The sequence below is a fragment of the Lactuca serriola genome, chromosome 7, assembly GCF_051521515.1.
Source record: "Lactuca serriola cultivar US96UC23 chromosome 7, Lser_US96UC23_V15, whole genome shotgun sequence".
In the NCBI taxonomy this organism is placed as follows: Eukaryota; Viridiplantae; Streptophyta; class Magnoliopsida; order Asterales; family Asteraceae; genus Lactuca; species Lactuca serriola.
In genome coordinates this window covers 34,186,419-34,204,252 of record NC_136414.1, presented here as the reverse complement: position 1 = coordinate 34,204,252, position 17,834 = coordinate 34,186,419, and the positions used below count along the sequence as shown (strand labels likewise).

At 35.8% G+C, this 17,834-nt stretch overlaps 1 protein-coding gene and 1 pseudogene across 1 annotated transcript; one reads left to right on the top strand and one right to left on the bottom strand.

The window, feature by feature from the left end:
• The first annotated feature begins 3,413 nt into the window (after positions 1 to 3,413).
• On the top strand, positions 3,414 to 5,110 carry LOC145062392 (CBL-interacting serine/threonine-protein kinase 12 pseudogene; annotated as a pseudogene).
• A 10,459-nt stretch (positions 5,111 to 15,569) lies between these two features.
• On the bottom strand, positions 15,570 to 17,204 carry LOC145061725 (CBL-interacting protein kinase 5-like). The gene has a single exon (XM_079009266.1). It carries the CDS (start codon positions 17,000 to 17,002, stop codon positions 15,635 to 15,637), a length of 1,368 nt encoding a protein of 455 aa, XP_078865392.1. The 5' UTR covers positions 17,003 to 17,204; the 3' UTR covers positions 15,570 to 15,634.
• Positions 17,205 to 17,834: the final 630 nt, after the last annotated feature.

Sequence of the window (17,834 nt, the reverse complement as noted above, 5' to 3'; positions counted from 1 at the left end):
AATACATTTTATGGATTAATATCGCACGCCTAAAAGAAAATACTAAATAATCTCACATGAGGGGCACATATAAGAGAAAATAGTATAACACAAACAGTGTGAGGCAAAAAGACGATCTATGCAACTTTTTGAAACCATAGGAACAATACAGATAGTTGATTCTTTTAGTTTTAAGTATGTATGAATAATTGAATATACAATTAGCCGATATAGTTGTATATTCCATCATGAATATACACAATTGGCTGATTTATTAGTTGTTACTATCTAACTAGCTGATGTCTTTTGTGTGGATATATTATTAGTTGATCTATTAATTGCACATTTCACAAATATATGAATAGTTGATGGATAGCTGTATATTTCACTATAAATATATAACTATGTATTAGTTGGATATTTTTAAGTTTTTATTATAAGCACATAACTAGTTGTAATATACATGTGATGTTAAAATATTTTTGATTGTATATAACAATATATCGATATTGACTTCTAATTTTCTATTTGTAAAAAGAAAAAATTATGAACTTAGCATATATTAAACTTTTTTAGATAAAAATAAAGTCTCTAAATCATAAAATATCATCATCTTTAAATTGACGTACTAAAAAATATTGTCCTGTACATATTTAGTCATTGTTTTTCTTTTCAACAAGAAGGTTTCACTTAGGTAATTTGGTTAAAACGAAATCATCTTCGTTAAATAGCAAGTTAGCAACATAATATATTTGCAAATGTATAGGGATGATCGTTGTATAATTTGATTGATAAATAATGATATTTCATGGTTTAGTATTATTGTATTAAACCAAAATTTTGACGAGATAACTCAAAAAGTCGAAATAATTGTATATTTATCAAATGGTCTAAATGAAAGACTGTTAAAATACACCATGATTAGGAATGAATGAAAAAAACAATAATCTCAATGGACTAAATAAAACATGATATTATTTTATGATATTATCCCTTAACAAATTTATGTATATAACTTTAGTTATGTAAAACTTTCACATGCAAAAAAGTACAATTAAAGAAAACATGAATGCCTCAAAAAGACAGTCCCAAAGAAAAGCACAAACTTAAAAACAGTATAAAGTACGACTTAAAGTTTGCTTTGCATGAACTTAAAAAAAAAAAAAAAAAAAACACGAAACCAAAGATCCACTATTCAATGCATGCAACGTTACAAGTACTAACACTAATTGTACAATATACATCCTTGTTAAAAAGTTGCTCAAATGATTAAAGGTGCCAAATTCAACAAGTTTTGTAATGTCATAACAAGTTAAAATGCTTAGTTTTTGTATGGGTTAACATGATTTGTGTTGGGATGACCGTTTTGATGTATATGCATTTTTTAATCATATAAATATTTAGTAAGTGAAGTTTAATTACAAAATTATATTCTTAAGAAAACAATCTACTTTTTTAATAAATGTTTTATGATGTTGTATAATTAACCTAAGCGAAACATTTTAAAAAAAACAATGCACGCCGAACTACAACTATCACAGTAAATTACTTTGATTAATTATTTGTGAATCAACTAATTTTGTTTCAGGATTAATTTGTTTATGATTTTGGTTAATTTTGTGCGCCTCTTCAAAGTACTTACATGTTAATTTCAAATTATTTACAAGTTGTTTATAATTTTGATCAGTTTACTGTTTTTGAATATTTGATTGATGGTTATTGTTTTAGATTTTGTTTTTTTATTTTAGTTTTTGGTTTTTGATCTACCGAGAAAATAGACGGAGAGGTCACATCATACGGAACGTTTGATAGTTGTTGATTGAGTCGGATTCCATTGAGTTAACCAATTCATACACAATCTCAAATCTGATCGAGTAAGAGATATATATAAGAAGAGTCATGATTTTAAAATTTGTTGATTGGGGAAACCTGAACGCTTAGTCCCCAAGTAAATTTTTTAACTCGGACGTTCCATAATATTAAAATTTGTTACCCGTCTGGTCCCTGCTACATCTGCAATGACTGTATTGCCCTTATTTATTTATTTTTTCTTTTTCTGATTTATTATTATATGAAATAAATATAAAAATTAAAATTAAAAAAAAAAAAAATCCTAAACCGCCTTATCTTTGCCTTCCCCCTCTCGGGTTAGAGCTCTCCCGCCACTATGCCACTGTCTGTTTCCTTCCATCACATATGCAGATGAAATCAAATAGCCATGGTACAAATAAAGAAAAAAAGACGTAGAGAAAATCCGGAAAAAAACCAAAAGGAATCGATTCAAAACCCTAAAAATCCCCAAATAAAACACAGATCCCCCACCACTATGCCACTATCTATAATTCTTCTTCATCCCCTATCACAAATATGAAGAACGCCACACACCACCATCATGGGGTCGATTGTGAACGAAAGGAAGTAAGAAGAATCGATTTGTGAAATTTGTCTGGATATAAGGATATTGATTGAAGGTGGAGGTAAAGGACCGAGTGAAAAGGAAACCATCCAAAAAAAACTCATGAATGCTTCAAATTTTTTGGCTTTAAAATGTAGGTGGCTTTTGATTTGGTTTCGAAAAACACAGGTGGATTTTGATTTGGTGCTTCTTTTGTCTTTAAATGTTCGCTTTGTTTAATGTTTGGGTTTGATGTCGATTAGTCTCAATTTCATTATTGGTAGAGGATTTGAGTTCAAAATTTCATTAGATTCTTGTTGTGATATGTAGGGAAGAAGTTAAAGGACTTTAGATGGTGGAGGATACCGGGAGATATGAGGATTTGGGTTGATTTCGGTCATATGGTGGTGCTAAGGGATTTCCACCCTTCATTTATCGATTTATTTCTCATAAAAAGCCATGACAATCATCAACAGGAATTGGGGTTTCTATACCTTTGTTTTTTTTGTTACTGTTCATCGAAAAAAACATGACATCAATGAAGATGGTTACCGGTGGATTGAGGCGGCCTACTGGTTACCAGCAACGGTGACATCTAAAAGGTTTCAAGCTATGGTAGCAATGATGTCAATTGAACTTAGAGAAAGAGATGGAGAAGGAAACATACGTTTAGAAAAATGTGGGGTTTGAGATATAGTAGGGTGGGTTTTGAGGTTTTTTATTTTTTAAAATATAAACAATTAATAAATAAATAATAAACTGTTTTTTTAAATGCAAGGGATACAGTCATTTCAGATGTAGTAGGACCAGGTGGGTTGCAAATTCTAATACTAGGGATCATACCAGTTAGAAATCTTGCTCAAGGACTAAGCGTGCAAATTTACCCAAACCATAGGTACCACCCATGTAATTTCCCAAAAAATTAAATTTGCAAGTTGAAATTGTTTTGAACTAATTGCAAACAGGAGGGATCATTTTTGCAGTTTTTTTTTTTTATTATTGTTATATTAGTATGGCCCATAAATGACCAACCAAACTCCTCAATCGGTTGCTCCTCCTCCCACAAACATCGTCATCAAAATCAAAACTTAAATCTTTGGAACGTTAATCCAATTCCCATTTCGCATTTACCATTTCTAATTCCCTAACCCCCAAATTCCCTCCCATCATGCCATCAACCACGCCCTCCCCCACCACAAGAAAAGAAGCCCTCCTCCTCCGCCGCTACGAGATCGGCCATGTCCTCGGCCAAGGCAGTTTCGGCAAAGTCTACGTCGCTCGCAACGTCAAAACCAACGAACAAGTCGCCATTAAAGTCATCGACAAAGAGAAGATTTTGAAAGGCGGTTTAATCGCTCACATCAAACGCGAAATCTCCATCCTCCGCCGTGTCCGACACCCCAACATCGTCCAACTCTTCGAGGTAATGGCTACAAAAACCAAAATTTTCTTCGTCATGGAATACGTAAAGGGAGGTGAATTGTTTGGTAAAGTCGCTAAAGGTAGATTAAAAGAAGAAATGGCTCGAAAGTATTTTCAACAACTAATTTCCGCTGTAGGGTTTTGTCATTCACGAGGTGTTTTTCATAGAGATTTAAAACCTGAAAATATATTATTAGACGACAATGGTGACCTAAAGGTTTCCGATTTCGGGCTTAGTGCAATCTCTGAACAAATTTGCGGTGATGGTTTGTTCTACACATTTTGTGGAACTCCGGCGTACGTCGCGCCGGAGATTTTGGGCCGAAAAGGTTACGAAGCAGCGAAAGTCGATATCTGGTCTTGTGGGATCATCTTATTCGTGTTAATGGCAGGTTATTTACCATTTCGTGATCAAAACATAATGATTATGTATAAAAAGATTTACAGAGGAGAATTCCGGCGACCAAGATGGTTTTCACCGGAGCTATCACGTTTATTAAAACGATTACTTGATACAAACCCAGAAACCAGAATCACCATATCGGAAATCATGGAAGATAAGTGGTTCAGAAAAGGGTTTAAACACACAAAATTTTACTTCGAAGATGACAAGATCTTTAGCTTAAAAGATGAAGAAGTTGACGATGATTGCATAGCGTATGCTTCTGATCAATCTGCTACCGAATCTGAAAGTGAATCAGATGGTAAAAGACGATCTAGACCCATGAGTTTAAATGCATTTGATTTGATTTCATTTTCACCTGGATTTAGCCTTTCTGGGCTATTTGAAGATGGAAGTGAAGAATCAAGATTTGTCACCGGAGCTCCGGTTTTTAAAATTGTTTCAAAGCTGGAGGAGATAGCAAAAGTGGTTAGTTTTTCAATGAGAAAAAAGGATTGTAGGATTAGTTTAGAAGGGTCAAGGGAGGGTGTTAAAGGCCCATTAATAATTACAGTTGAGATATTTGAATTAACCCCAAGTTTAAGAGTTGTAGAAGTTAAAAAGAAAGCAGGGGATAAAGGCGAATATGAAGAGTTTTGTGAGTGGGAATTAAGGCCCGGATTGCGACCTTTGATGCATCCCGGGACTTGTGGACCTAAACGGACGGTTTCTGCTCCCGAATGAAGAAAGAAAGAAGGGGTAAAACCGTAAAACAGTAAAATGGTATGGTGTTATTGTGTTATTTTACCTCTTTGGTCTTGTTAATTATCTGTTTCTTGATGCTAAAATGCTAACTTTTAAAGTAGAAGTTCTTTGATCTTTTGATCTTTTGTTATTGGTCATATGGTTAAATGGGATTCAATGGTTTTATCTATGCGTTCTTGCAATTTGGTATTTTTTAATGCAATTTGATTAGTTATCTGGGTCTGTGATAGAGTTTGTGAATCTTTGTTAGGATCTACCATATGTCAGGTAGATTCTTAATCAATCTTTCATAGCATATAGAACTCAATACTTTTGTTGAAACGTTGCATTTTTAACATTGGACTTGACAAACATTCTAGGGCTATCTTCGATGCCGAGGATGGGTAGATTCTTAATCAATCTTTGATAGCATATAGAATTCAATACTTTTGTTGAAATGTTGTATTTTTAACATTGGACTTGACAAACTTTATAGGTCTATCTTCGATGATGAGGATGGGTAGATTCTTAATCAATCTTTCATAGCATATAGAATGTTGCATTTTTAACATTGGACTCGACAAACTTTATAGGTCTATATTCGATGATGAGGATGAGGAAGACATTAACGTCTTTTTAGTAAAAATCTTGGTATAACTTCTTTCATCCTTTGTCCACTGCGTGCTTGGGCCTTACAGCAAAAACTAAAGAATTAAACCGTTATAAAACATTGACATAGTTCATAACATGATTTTTTTAGGCAACCAATTGCAAATTGTTTAGAGGTTTTTTTTACCGGTTAACCCAACTAACACGACACAATCTATTTCTATAAGAAAACCATAGAAAAGAAAATTCTCTAATGGACTAAAAATGCTATCTTTTCTAATCTTTCCTACACCTAAAACTGTCATTTCTAAACTTTCATAAGTACCAAACTATAACACATACACACACACTCCTCTTCTTATTTGTGCATCGGAAATTATCAATGAAGAACAAATCAGCCACCAAATTACACCCAACCAAGTTCACGTTTAACCATTTAAAAACTGCATTCCAAGTTCTAGCCGCTACTTCATATCTAACAAAAAAATGATCAAGTTATCATGTCTCTAAAGAACAAATCGGGCATAAGATAGACAGAATGTCTAGACCTCGCAAACTAAGGTTCAAGTTAGTAGGGAGTTTATTCAATAAAACACGCCAGATTAAAATGTTTACCTTCCTAGGAATGAAATGATTCTAACGGGTTTATGTATCAATAACCGGAACCGGAAGGACTTTATCAGCAACGCTTCCTCCCCTCCTTTAATTGCCCTACCATAAAAACCCAAAAAACCAAGATAAAATTTTCATTTTTAAATAAGAGTTACAATCATCAAATTGTTTCAAAAGTCATTACATAGTAACAATGTCAAATCATCAGAGTAACAATGTCTAAAAGTGCAGAAAATGGTGAGGGGATAATGATGTGCCATCACGCCGGACCATTTCCCTTAGTACCGAATGTACCTGAAACCATAAATATTGTAAGCAAAAAGTTAGTGAGTTTCCCCAAGTACCATATACCAAACATAAGTAATTTAGTGATATGGTCCAAACCATAGTCTTATAAGTAATTTCCTGTCGAGGGCCAAATCCCGGTCTTCCATACAGTTGTCAGGGGCCAGATCATGGTCTTTCATACAGATGTCAGGGGCCACATCCTGGTCTTTTATACAATTGTCAGGGGTCAAATTCTGGTCTTTCATACACATATCACAAATATAGCTAGCATCTTATATCACAAATAATGGCTCGGCCTTGGTGCCTTCAACCCATTGATATAGTGAGAAAACTCACATCAGTCCGCTGATAAATAGCTATATGCTCGGCTGCAGAACTGGAAGATCCCACACTAACATAAAAAATAACCCTAATCAAAATTAGGTCATAAACCATAACCATGGGTCTAAAATCCTAACCCACACTCCTAGGATAAAAGGTCATTTTACCCTTCCCATAATGGGCCTAACCACACTTGGCCTAATAACACCATAATGGCCCCTAAGGCCCAACTCATACCAATTAAGGCCTACTAACAGATTCATGAGGCCCACCTACTTTAAATAGGCCAAGGCCCAACATCTAACTAAGGCCCAATGGTCTAAAGCCCAACCGACGTTCAAAAGCCCACTAAGAGGCGTACGCTTTGCGTACACAACCGCTTGCTAGTATGCACTGCGTACCCCTTGGTATGCTCAGGGCTGCTTTCCACCTTAAGCCATTTAGTGCTTAATCCATTCAACCATAAGGTCCAACTTCTAGATCTTATCCATTTTAGGGTTATAATACATAAATTTGGCAACTTTAACCCTTAGCATGTCTTAATGGAACCCAACATCCATTTTTGTCCATCAAAGCTCATATTAAGGACTCAAATTCATGCATGGACTCATATCAACTATCAACATGACATTTTTATGCATCTTTAACAACAAAGGGACTGAGATCTAACACCTCTAACTCCTGGAGTTGCCTAAACTCACAAAAAGTACCCATGGGACCAAATAAGCTAAAAAACAAGCCCTAAACTCTAACTATCAAAAGAACCATCAAGGTAAGAACTTTATACCTTCAAAAGCTCCCAAAGTTGATGAAGATTGAAGACTCTGGATGTAAAAGCTCAACCTTAACAAATGTCTGGTCTCCAAGTTCCTTCTTCTTGAATACACACAAAAATGCCACAAAATCACTTATTGCTCAAAAATACTCAAATGATGAACTAGGGTTTCAATGGGATGTAACAAATAGTGGAGGCTGGTGAGGGTAGGTATCCAAAGGCCATAATGATGTTTAAATAGGGATTATGCCCTAACAATTAAGGGTTGGTCTTGGCTGCCGTACGCCCTACGTACACCACGTACGCTTAGCATACGTGGTTAAGCTCCCCGACTCCAATCGCGCATGTACGCTAAGCATACCAAACGTACGCCCAACGTATGAGGGACCATATTCACAAAATTTTCAAACTTAAAGGACCAAACAAGAAATACATGTAATCGAATGTTACACCTACACCAATACCATTGTTTATCTTCACATGTCAACCGATAAGAAATAATACAATCTTTTTTTTTTTGGATTCTAAATCATACAATCTAGGAAACTTATTAGAAAGGAGTTGATCACCAAGCCACACTTAAGTCCAAAATCTAGTCGCAACACCATCTCTCACTTTTTTCTTTAAAAATGAATGCTCCAAAACTCCCCGTCCATTCTAGTTTAGCAAACGAAGCAATGATTTTAAACCAAGGTCCCCCTCCCCCCACGAAAAGAAGTTCTCAAAATCTCTAGACCTATCCCCATAAATAACTTTTATGAGACGAACCCAAATCAAGTTACTATTATTTAAGAACCACCATCTCCATTTTTGAACTAAAGCAAGCTTAAAAGCCATAAAACTTCCGTATCCAAGCCACCACTATGTGTTCCAACCACGATCATATCACATTTCACCCGAGCCATTTTTTTCTTCTTTACCACCCAAAAAATTAAAATTGCACGAGTAGATTCAAACTCTTTCGCCACTCTAACCAGCATAAAAAATCAACAAATAATACAAACCCAAGGAGCCTAAAACCTATTTAACCTACATAGACCTCCCACCAAAAGATAAAGTAGTTGCTTTCCACTTAGATAAGTTTTGTGTAACTTTTTATGTATAGGTTTACATCCCACCACTCTAGACATATTTTGCCAAATCGGAAGACCAAAATAAAAAAACAGAAGTTTGTGCGGCTGACACCTAACCATCCTAGCAAAACCATGGACCTCCTCTCAAGGAACACGAATTCCAAAAAGATTTGATTTTTGTAAGTTTATCTTCAAACCCAACACAAAATAGAAAAAATGTAAAATATTAACCATATTCATAGCATTTTCCATATCCCATTCACCCATGATTATAACATCGTCAGCATAAAAGAGATAAGAAATTAAAAAATTGATTCATACCAATTTTAACTCCCGAAAAAAAGTTGGCAGCCACCACATCCTTAATGGTAACATGCAATCCCTCTAGACTACATGTTTAACTTCCTCTAGGGTGCATGGAACTTTCAAACCGTCGGCTTGCTCCTCCGACAACTCTTAAACCAATTACTACTACTAACGACAAGAATAACTGGATTTTTCTTAAAATTTTCTTTAAAATCTTAAAAAAATACCTTTTTAACAAACTTTTCTTTAAAATCGTCAAAAAAATACCTTTTTAACAAACTTCAATACTCCAGTGGCCTTTAACTGTAACACCTTGTATTTGGATTTGTCGCCTTTTTTCTTCAAAACCTCATGGTAATATTTAGAGTTCACACCCCCCTCTACACTCCTTATAATCTTCGATTTTTGGGAAATATCACTTAAATCGTTTTTTCTCCATTAGGCAAAATTTAGTTTTAATTTCACTTCTTTCCTCCATAAGAGATGGATCACTTATTCCATCATCAACCATTTTATCGACGACTATTAACCAATTAATACGTTCCGTCTTGTGTGCCAACTTTTTCTGTTTTTCCTCATTCCACAATTTCCTAATATTCATTTTAACAACTTTCAACTTATTCTTAAAACGGATACAAGGAATTTCCATCTCATCCACAACATTTTCGGACCAAGAGGAATGAACAATAACATCAAATAATGGTTCCTCCATTCACGGGTTAATAAACTTGAATAATTTTGGCCCGAAGTCCATAACACCCGAGGATAAGAAAATAGCTCTATGATATGAAATTGTTAAATACAGAGCCATTGCCACTAGATTAGGGAAACCGACACTAATCTATTCTGATACAAGGAAACAATCAAGTTTACTAAGTTTAGCCCCATCATAACCAACCCTACCCTGGTAAAAGAGGAACCAACCATAGCAATTTCCGATAGATCATTATTAATAATGTAAGAGCTAAAATTATTAGCTATCCTTTGAAAAATAAACAAACCCAAGCCTTTCTTAGCTTACTCTAAGTGTATTAAAATCACCGAAGAGCACATAATGACCTTTATTTTGTTCCATAAACGACTCCAAATAATTCCACAACAACCTTTTTTTGCTTTCTTCCTGAGGAGCATACACATTAACCATATAACATGAGAACGAGTCGCCTTCTTACCCATGATTGGAAAAGAAAAACTAAAGGAAGAGGGGAAAAAGAAATAACCTTTGGAGATGACCGGAAAAGATCGGAAGAAATTTTGGGGAAGGTAAAGAAAATCAGCTAATTACCCCTATTTAACCTAGTGACAGAAGAAAGAGGATATGATTTGATTGCGTGATGATTTTTATTGATCGGATAAATCCTATCCGATTAGGGTTTGAAATTCAAATCTCTTAACTCAATTATCTATGAAACGACCCAAAAATATGATCCAAAAATTTCATTTTTAATTTAAGTAAAACAGTATTCCAACATCATCCATACATCCCAATTAAAACAAGTGTATCAAATATCCTAAAATCATAGTGAAATATCAAGTGTTGAATCCATGTGGTGTGTGTGATGCAGTCAACCCGAGCTCTTCCCCTTGGAACCGGAAGTACCTGAAACATAAACTGAAAACCATAAGCACAAAGCTTAGTGAGTTCCCCAAACTACCCTATACCATACATAATAAATTATACACTGGCCCCTGCACCTCCATCGGGCCCCGCCTGGCATCGAGTCCCACTCGGCTCCGGGCCCTGCTCGGTATACAGATATGTTTTTCTTAGGCCCCACCTGACATTAGGCCCCTCCCACTATTCATATACAATATACATATCACATATTCATGCTAACACATACAATGATCATAAAACAATAGCATACGAATCCACCATTGTCCCCGCTCGACATCAGGCCCCACCCAACATACATAGCAACACACAATACATGCAAGGGTCACGTAGACTCCTAGAATCCTAACATAATAAATAAGGGCCGAAATTAGTGCCTTAGACCTGCTAACCCAGTGAGGAAACTCAGCTTAAATGCTGAAACTCACTAAAGATCCCTAGTTGCTGCCATGACGACTCCCCGAGCTATCAGTACAAAATAACACCTAATTAACACTTGGATTCCATTCTATATCCAATAATCCATACTTGGGATAAAATGACCATTTTACCCCTAGCCTAGCTTGATTCAAGACTAAGGCCCAAATCCATAATCTAAAAGGCCCAATACCAAATGATCCTTTAGGAACCACTTGTGGCCTAATTTTCCAAATTGGGCCCAAACCTCAAATATGGGCCTTACCCTACACCCAATAAATTTCCTTAGCCCAGAAGCTTGATTTCAGATGGTCCAAATAATCCCCAACCTTCTAGCCCAAAACATGACCCAAACCTAAAGCCCAACATCGAAGCCCACTGATTGCACTACGCTTGGTGTAACCCTAGTATGCCCCGCCTACCAGGCTGTTTTGCTAGATCGAGAAGTCTCACGAGTACGCGCAGAGTACTCCTATTTACGTTAAGTGTAATCGCCAAAAGTCCAAAAAGTCCATTAAGCACTTAATGCTTAATAGCAAACGTCCAAATCATGGATCTAGCTCCTAATAGACCTCTAAACCCATAAAGTCACTGACTTGGTGACTTTGCATACCTTAAAAGGTCCCAACTTCAAAATATGGCAATCGACTTCCACAATAAGGGTCTAAACCCAAAAGATGCTAACTTTAAGGCTTAGAAACCTCAAAACATCAAGAAGGGCAACTCATAACTTCTAAAAATGCATCAAGCCACCAAATCTCTCTCATGGGACCACAAGTTAACCAAAACCAAGCTAAAACTAGATCTAAGCTATAACACAACAAGTTCAGAGCTCTATACCTCTAATGAGTGCCAAATGATGAAGATGTTCCGGATCTACAAGCTCTCACTCCTCCAATGAAGCTTCAAGATGATCTCCTTCCTTCAAAACACCAAAATACACTCAAAAGACCTTCCGAGCTCAAGAACACTCAACAATGGAGTTAGGGTTTTGTGGAAGCTAATTAGGGACAAGAGGGAGGCTGATAGAAAAGATCATTGGGACATAATGCTCTTTAAATAGAGCTCAAACCCTAAATATTAGGGTTTCAGGGTCTGGACACATACGCCGCGTGTACCCATTCGTACGTCGCGCGTACGTGTATGGCATCCACGTTCCTTTTACTCTACTACGCCCTACGTACATGGGGTGGTACGCCCCCCGTACGGCACACCCCAAGCCCAAAACGAATAAGTCCAATGACTTCAAGGCCCAAAATAATAATTAAATAACCAAATTTGAATAAATACCTTAGAATTATCGGGCGTTACAATTTAGTATTTAATTATTGTTCCTTTAAATATTGGATAAACTAACGTTAATATTCCCATGAATAATTTGGGGTAAATTGTTAAGGGTAAGATCCTCAATCCTCTAAGGATCCCGGATCCCAAAGAGCACTCAGGATCCTAAGCCACATCACGATCCCAACTATTATTGTTATCATTATTTGCTAACACCTATAACGGTTATAATCTCATTTCTTATTGATATGTGTGCAAAATTAGTCAATAAAAGACTTATTCTGAACAGAGAATCGTATCAACTAAGATTAAGACCTGGAATAACAAGTCAAACAACGTTCCTATGCTGATCTCAGAGGATCCTGGGAATATTGGACTTATTGTTGCTTAGTTTAGACTATAAATAACACTTTTATTACACACACTAGACACACAATTAGCTCATAGACGACACTTGTACTGGCATTTACACATTCATTTATGTAATTAACATTTTACATCAATAAAATCATCAAGGCAGGTGATCATTATCACCTCCCAAGGTTTTGTGCTGGAGATCCTAGCTAGGATCAAGGGCTTTCCTTATAAACCATTGTGTCACCTTGTCTACCATTTCATACTTGTTTTACCTCAAAAATCACAGCTTCTCCTACAGTTTGGTTGATTATTGATTGTTCATTTTTTGACCAAAACAAGAACCCAATGATCATTATGCTTTATAACCTTTTGCCTTAGGAGAGGTCTTGAGTTATGATCCCTTTAGTTTCATATGATCTTTGTAGTTTGAGGAGAGAAGGATCCCTATTAGGAGATCTTTGAAGATCCTTACTTTGCTTTCCAACTAGGAAAGATACTATTTAGAAAATGACTGGGAAGATCCCTATTGGGGAAGATCCCACTTTAGATAATAATTGGGGAGAATCCTACTTTGAATAATAACTAGTGAAAATCTCATTATAACTGGGGAAAGTCCCAACTTAGGATAGCATGATAATGTCATAGACCTTAGAATTTTTACCGGGGAAGATCCCAACTTAGGATAACTTGATAATGTTATAAACCTTAGATTTAAACATTAGGATCTTAACATACGTTTAGAAATAAGAGGGTTGTCAAGTCAGTAAAGCATGAAATGATCCCCTTATTCACATCCCATAGTTAGATATCATGTGTTCAAGTGAGGTGTAGAAACCTTAACTCGTGTGAAAGAGGTCATTAACTTTTTAAGCCTTAGAAGGGATTAAGTACCCTTAACCGTAGGAGAGATTATTAGTCTCTATTCGTGGTTATTAGGATCCATAGATTCCATCACGTTGCAAACATTAGCTTGGGGTGGGTGTTAGCTTGGCTAACGCCCCTCCGATGCTTAAGTCAGTAATGGTCTTTGAAAAATTAAATGAAAGAATTAGATAAAAGTAACTGGTAGAGATTGTGTACCTTGAGCTTGTTGGAAAATGATTAATACAACTTACATGAAGTATTATTTTAGATGTATAGCATTCCAGGATCTTGGCAAGACATTTCCTTCAACAGTAACCAACTAATATGCCCCTTTTCCTGCTTCAGAATCGATGAGATATATTCCTCCCATCTAGTGCCAGTTTTCCTGCATTGAGATACTTGGTCCTTAGGAATGTTAAGGGTCAAGATCTTGAAACCTATCAAGGATCCTGGATCTTAAAGGAGTCTTAGGATCCCGAACATACATTAGGATCCTGAACACTGCCATTATTATTTTGTAACAAGTTTAACAACTATATTTCTTGTTTATTTCTCACATGTGTAGAAATGGTCAACATAAGACTCTTTCATAACGAAGAATCACTTCAATCGGGCTAAAAACTCAGGAATACATAGCAAAGCATGTTGCAAATACCAGTTCAATAGGATCCCAGAAATATCAGACATTTAGTTGCATAACCTAGACTATATATACGCTTGTAACATGCACACAACGACAAAATTAGCAGACACCTTAGACACCTTGAGCTACTAAAACACTTATACTCGTTTCTTCATCATTATTTCTGTAATTTATTCTTCAATTAATAAAATCAAACAAGGCATGTGATCATTATCACCTCCCAAGGTTTTATGTCGGAGATCTTATCAATGATCAAAGGTTTTCCTTGTAAATCACTTGTGCCACTTCGATCTCAATCTGATAATTATATTAATCACAACACCACAACCTCTTATACAATTTAGTTGATATTTGACCAAAACAATTGGCGCCCACCATGGGGCTGTGGTGTTCGAAATCATTCAGAAATCATGTCTACCCAACCAACCTTATCCTCTTCCTCTATTCCCCCAATTTCATCTAAAAACCTTCTACCCAACCAACCTTATTCTCACATGTGCAGAAATGGTCAACAAAAGACTCATTCACAACGAATAATCCCTTCAGGGGCGTAGCTACACTATGTGAAGGTGGGTCCTAGGACCTACCTTTTTTCTTTTTTAATACAACAATTCTATATAAAAAAACATAAGGAATTACCTTATTTTTGCCAAAAGACCTAAATTTTCATACTTTTTTCCATTTCATTTATATAAGGAATCACGTTGATTTTGGTTCTAGATTCGCCACTGAATCCCTTCAACCAGGCTTAAAACTCGGGAATACCAAGTCAAAGCACGTTGCAAATACCAGTTCAATATCGGACTTTTAGTTACATAACCTAAACTATATATACACTTGTAACATGTACACACCGACACAATTAGCTAACACCTTAGACACCTTGAGCTACTGAAACACTTGTACTCGTTTCTTCATCATTTTTTGCGGTAATTTACTCTTCAATTGATAAAATCAAACAAGGAAGGTGATCATTATCACCTCCCAAGGTTTTATACTGGAGATCCTATCAAGGATCGAGGGCTTTCTTTGTAAACCACTTGTGTCACTTCTATCTCAGTCTGATACTTATAGTAATCACAACACCCCACTCTCTCATACAATTTGATTGATTTTTTTTTACCAAAACAACAATACTAGTTTTTCAGATTGTTTATCTATCGGGTCTAAAAGACAACCAGAAAGTGTGAGAATGTTGATCCAACATTACGACGAATCAAGTCTAAAAGACAAAAGAATGTATTAGAATGTTGATCCAACATTATGTGATTCGCTTTGGCCCACATTTAAATTAAAAACACCAATTAGCTACTTCTAGTTTTAAACCAAGCAATTAGTGAATAATGAAGAACAAAATGAAGGTGTTGTCTTATTAATTAGCTTATCATCTATGAAATCGAATATATATATATATATATATATATATATATATATATATATATATATATATATATATATAATCTTAATCCATTAACTTCCCCAAAACACTGAAATAAGTTTACAAAATTTGAGTCTTTGATCAGTTATTGTAAATCATAATACACCTTTTCATATCCAAACTATATCATCCAATGAATGCTTCAAATCTTGGTCACAAAATTTCTGATAATCTATGGTGTTACCAGATAGCGTCTTCATCTCCACCATGTGCAAGGATGGTGCCACCTCAAATATCTCTGCATCTATGGCCAACTTCCCTTTTCTCCCTTCTTTGATCCCTTGTATCCTCATTGTCCCATCTAAATTTTTCATAACCTTAAACTCCTCAGTCTCTGCTACTTCTTCCAACTTTGATATAATCGTTGCTGCTGGTTTTCTGGTCATGAAACGTGATTCTAGTTTCTCACATGGAACGTTGTTCTCGAAGAAACCAGAAAGATTTAGTCCATCAGATAGTGATATGATATCAAATGCATTCATTGAACTTGTCCTCCTCAAGGTAGTAGGAAGCTTTATAGTTGCAGCCTTTTCGAGTTTTTCAAGATCAACGCAACTTCCAGTGGGAGTTTCGGTTTCTTGAATGACATTTTCGTTATGATCAAGATCAATTCTTTGTTGTTGTTTTAACCTGATGGCTATTGGTTTTGGGATTTCGGTTTTATTCAAACCCTTTTGGAACCATAAATTTTCCATGATTTTAGCCAGTGTCATTCTTGTGTTTGGATTTGGATCAAGAATTGCTGACAGCATGTTTTTGACCTCTAAAGGGAACCATATTGGGCACTTGAACTCACCTTTGCTAATCTTTTGATACATTTTAATCAAATTTTCTTCATAAAATGGGAGAGAAGCTGTAAGCAAAACAAACAAGATCACCCCACAAGACCAAATGTCAGCCTTTTGGCCATCATACCCTTTGGTATTGATCACCTCAGGTGCAACATAAGCAGGTGTTCCACACATGGTGTGTAGAAGGCCATCTTGCTTCCTGGACTCGGACACCGCACTTAATCCAAAATCTGAAACTTTAAGGTTTCCAAATTCATCAATAAGGAGGTTCTCAGGCTTTAGATCACGGTGGCAGACACCACGACTATGGCAGAAATCAACCGCATCTATTAACTGTTGAAAATATTTTCTAGCAGCATCCTCTTTTAGCCTCCCTTGTGCGACCTTATTGAAAAGCTCACCTCCTTTAACGTACTCCATTGCAAAGTAGATCTTCGTCTTGCTTGCCATTACCTCGTAAAGTTCAACAACATTAGGGTGTTTTACAAGCCTCATGACCGAAATTTCACGCTCGATTTGGTCCATCAACCCCGCCTCCACAATTTTATCTTTATCAATCACCTTAACAGCCACACTATGGTTAGTTTTGAGGTTTCGTGCATAATAGACCTTCGCAAAATTGCCATGTCCAAGCAATTTGCCTAGCTCATATCGTTGCATCAAAATGTTTCCTTTTCTGTCTTCCATCTTTTGGATTCTTCTGTGATCGATGATTTCGGTTTTCTCAAAACCTAGAACGACATTAAAATAGAGATTGAAAACCTAAAGGATTTCATGGACATTGAACCAAGGGGATCAAAGTTAGAGCATTGCCTTCACAAGGGTGGAACCGTGGAAGTTAGAAAGCATGGACACAAGTAACCACATCTTCAAACCTGAGAAATTATATGCATCAAAATCTCAAATACATAGCTATGCAATTGAGATTACTATTTATAGAAGTTTATGAATCATATATGTGGCTAAGAAGGAAGAGTAATTGGGGATATGTCATTGTTATTACAAGTGGTTATGATTGTACCGATGAGTACTGTATTGATGGAAACGATATATATGGGTTAATCACCTTTCGTATGGATACTTCATTAGGTTAGGTTTATAAACAAGTGTTTTAGTTTTCCTTTGTTTACTATAGTTTTTTGTTTTTATTTTTTAGGCTAACTAACACGCTCAGTATTCTACTAGTAAATCTATATATTTCTCCCAAACATACATCTTGCTATATGTTTATATCACTATGTGGAGGGTTGTTATTTTATCTCATTACAAGAAAATTTCAATTTAGTTACGGAAAATTTTCATAGCAAAAAGCTAAAATTTTATAGCTAAAGCTGAATAACTGCGGAATTTGCTACGGAAATTTTCACTTAGACTCTGTTGTTGTTGCTTTTTTCCCTGTAGCAAAATGTTTAGCTATAGAATTATAATTTCGTAGCGGTGTTTTCGTAGCAAATTCCATAGCTATTTTTCCGTAACAAATTCTATAGCGATGTTTCCGTACCAAATTCCATAACAATTT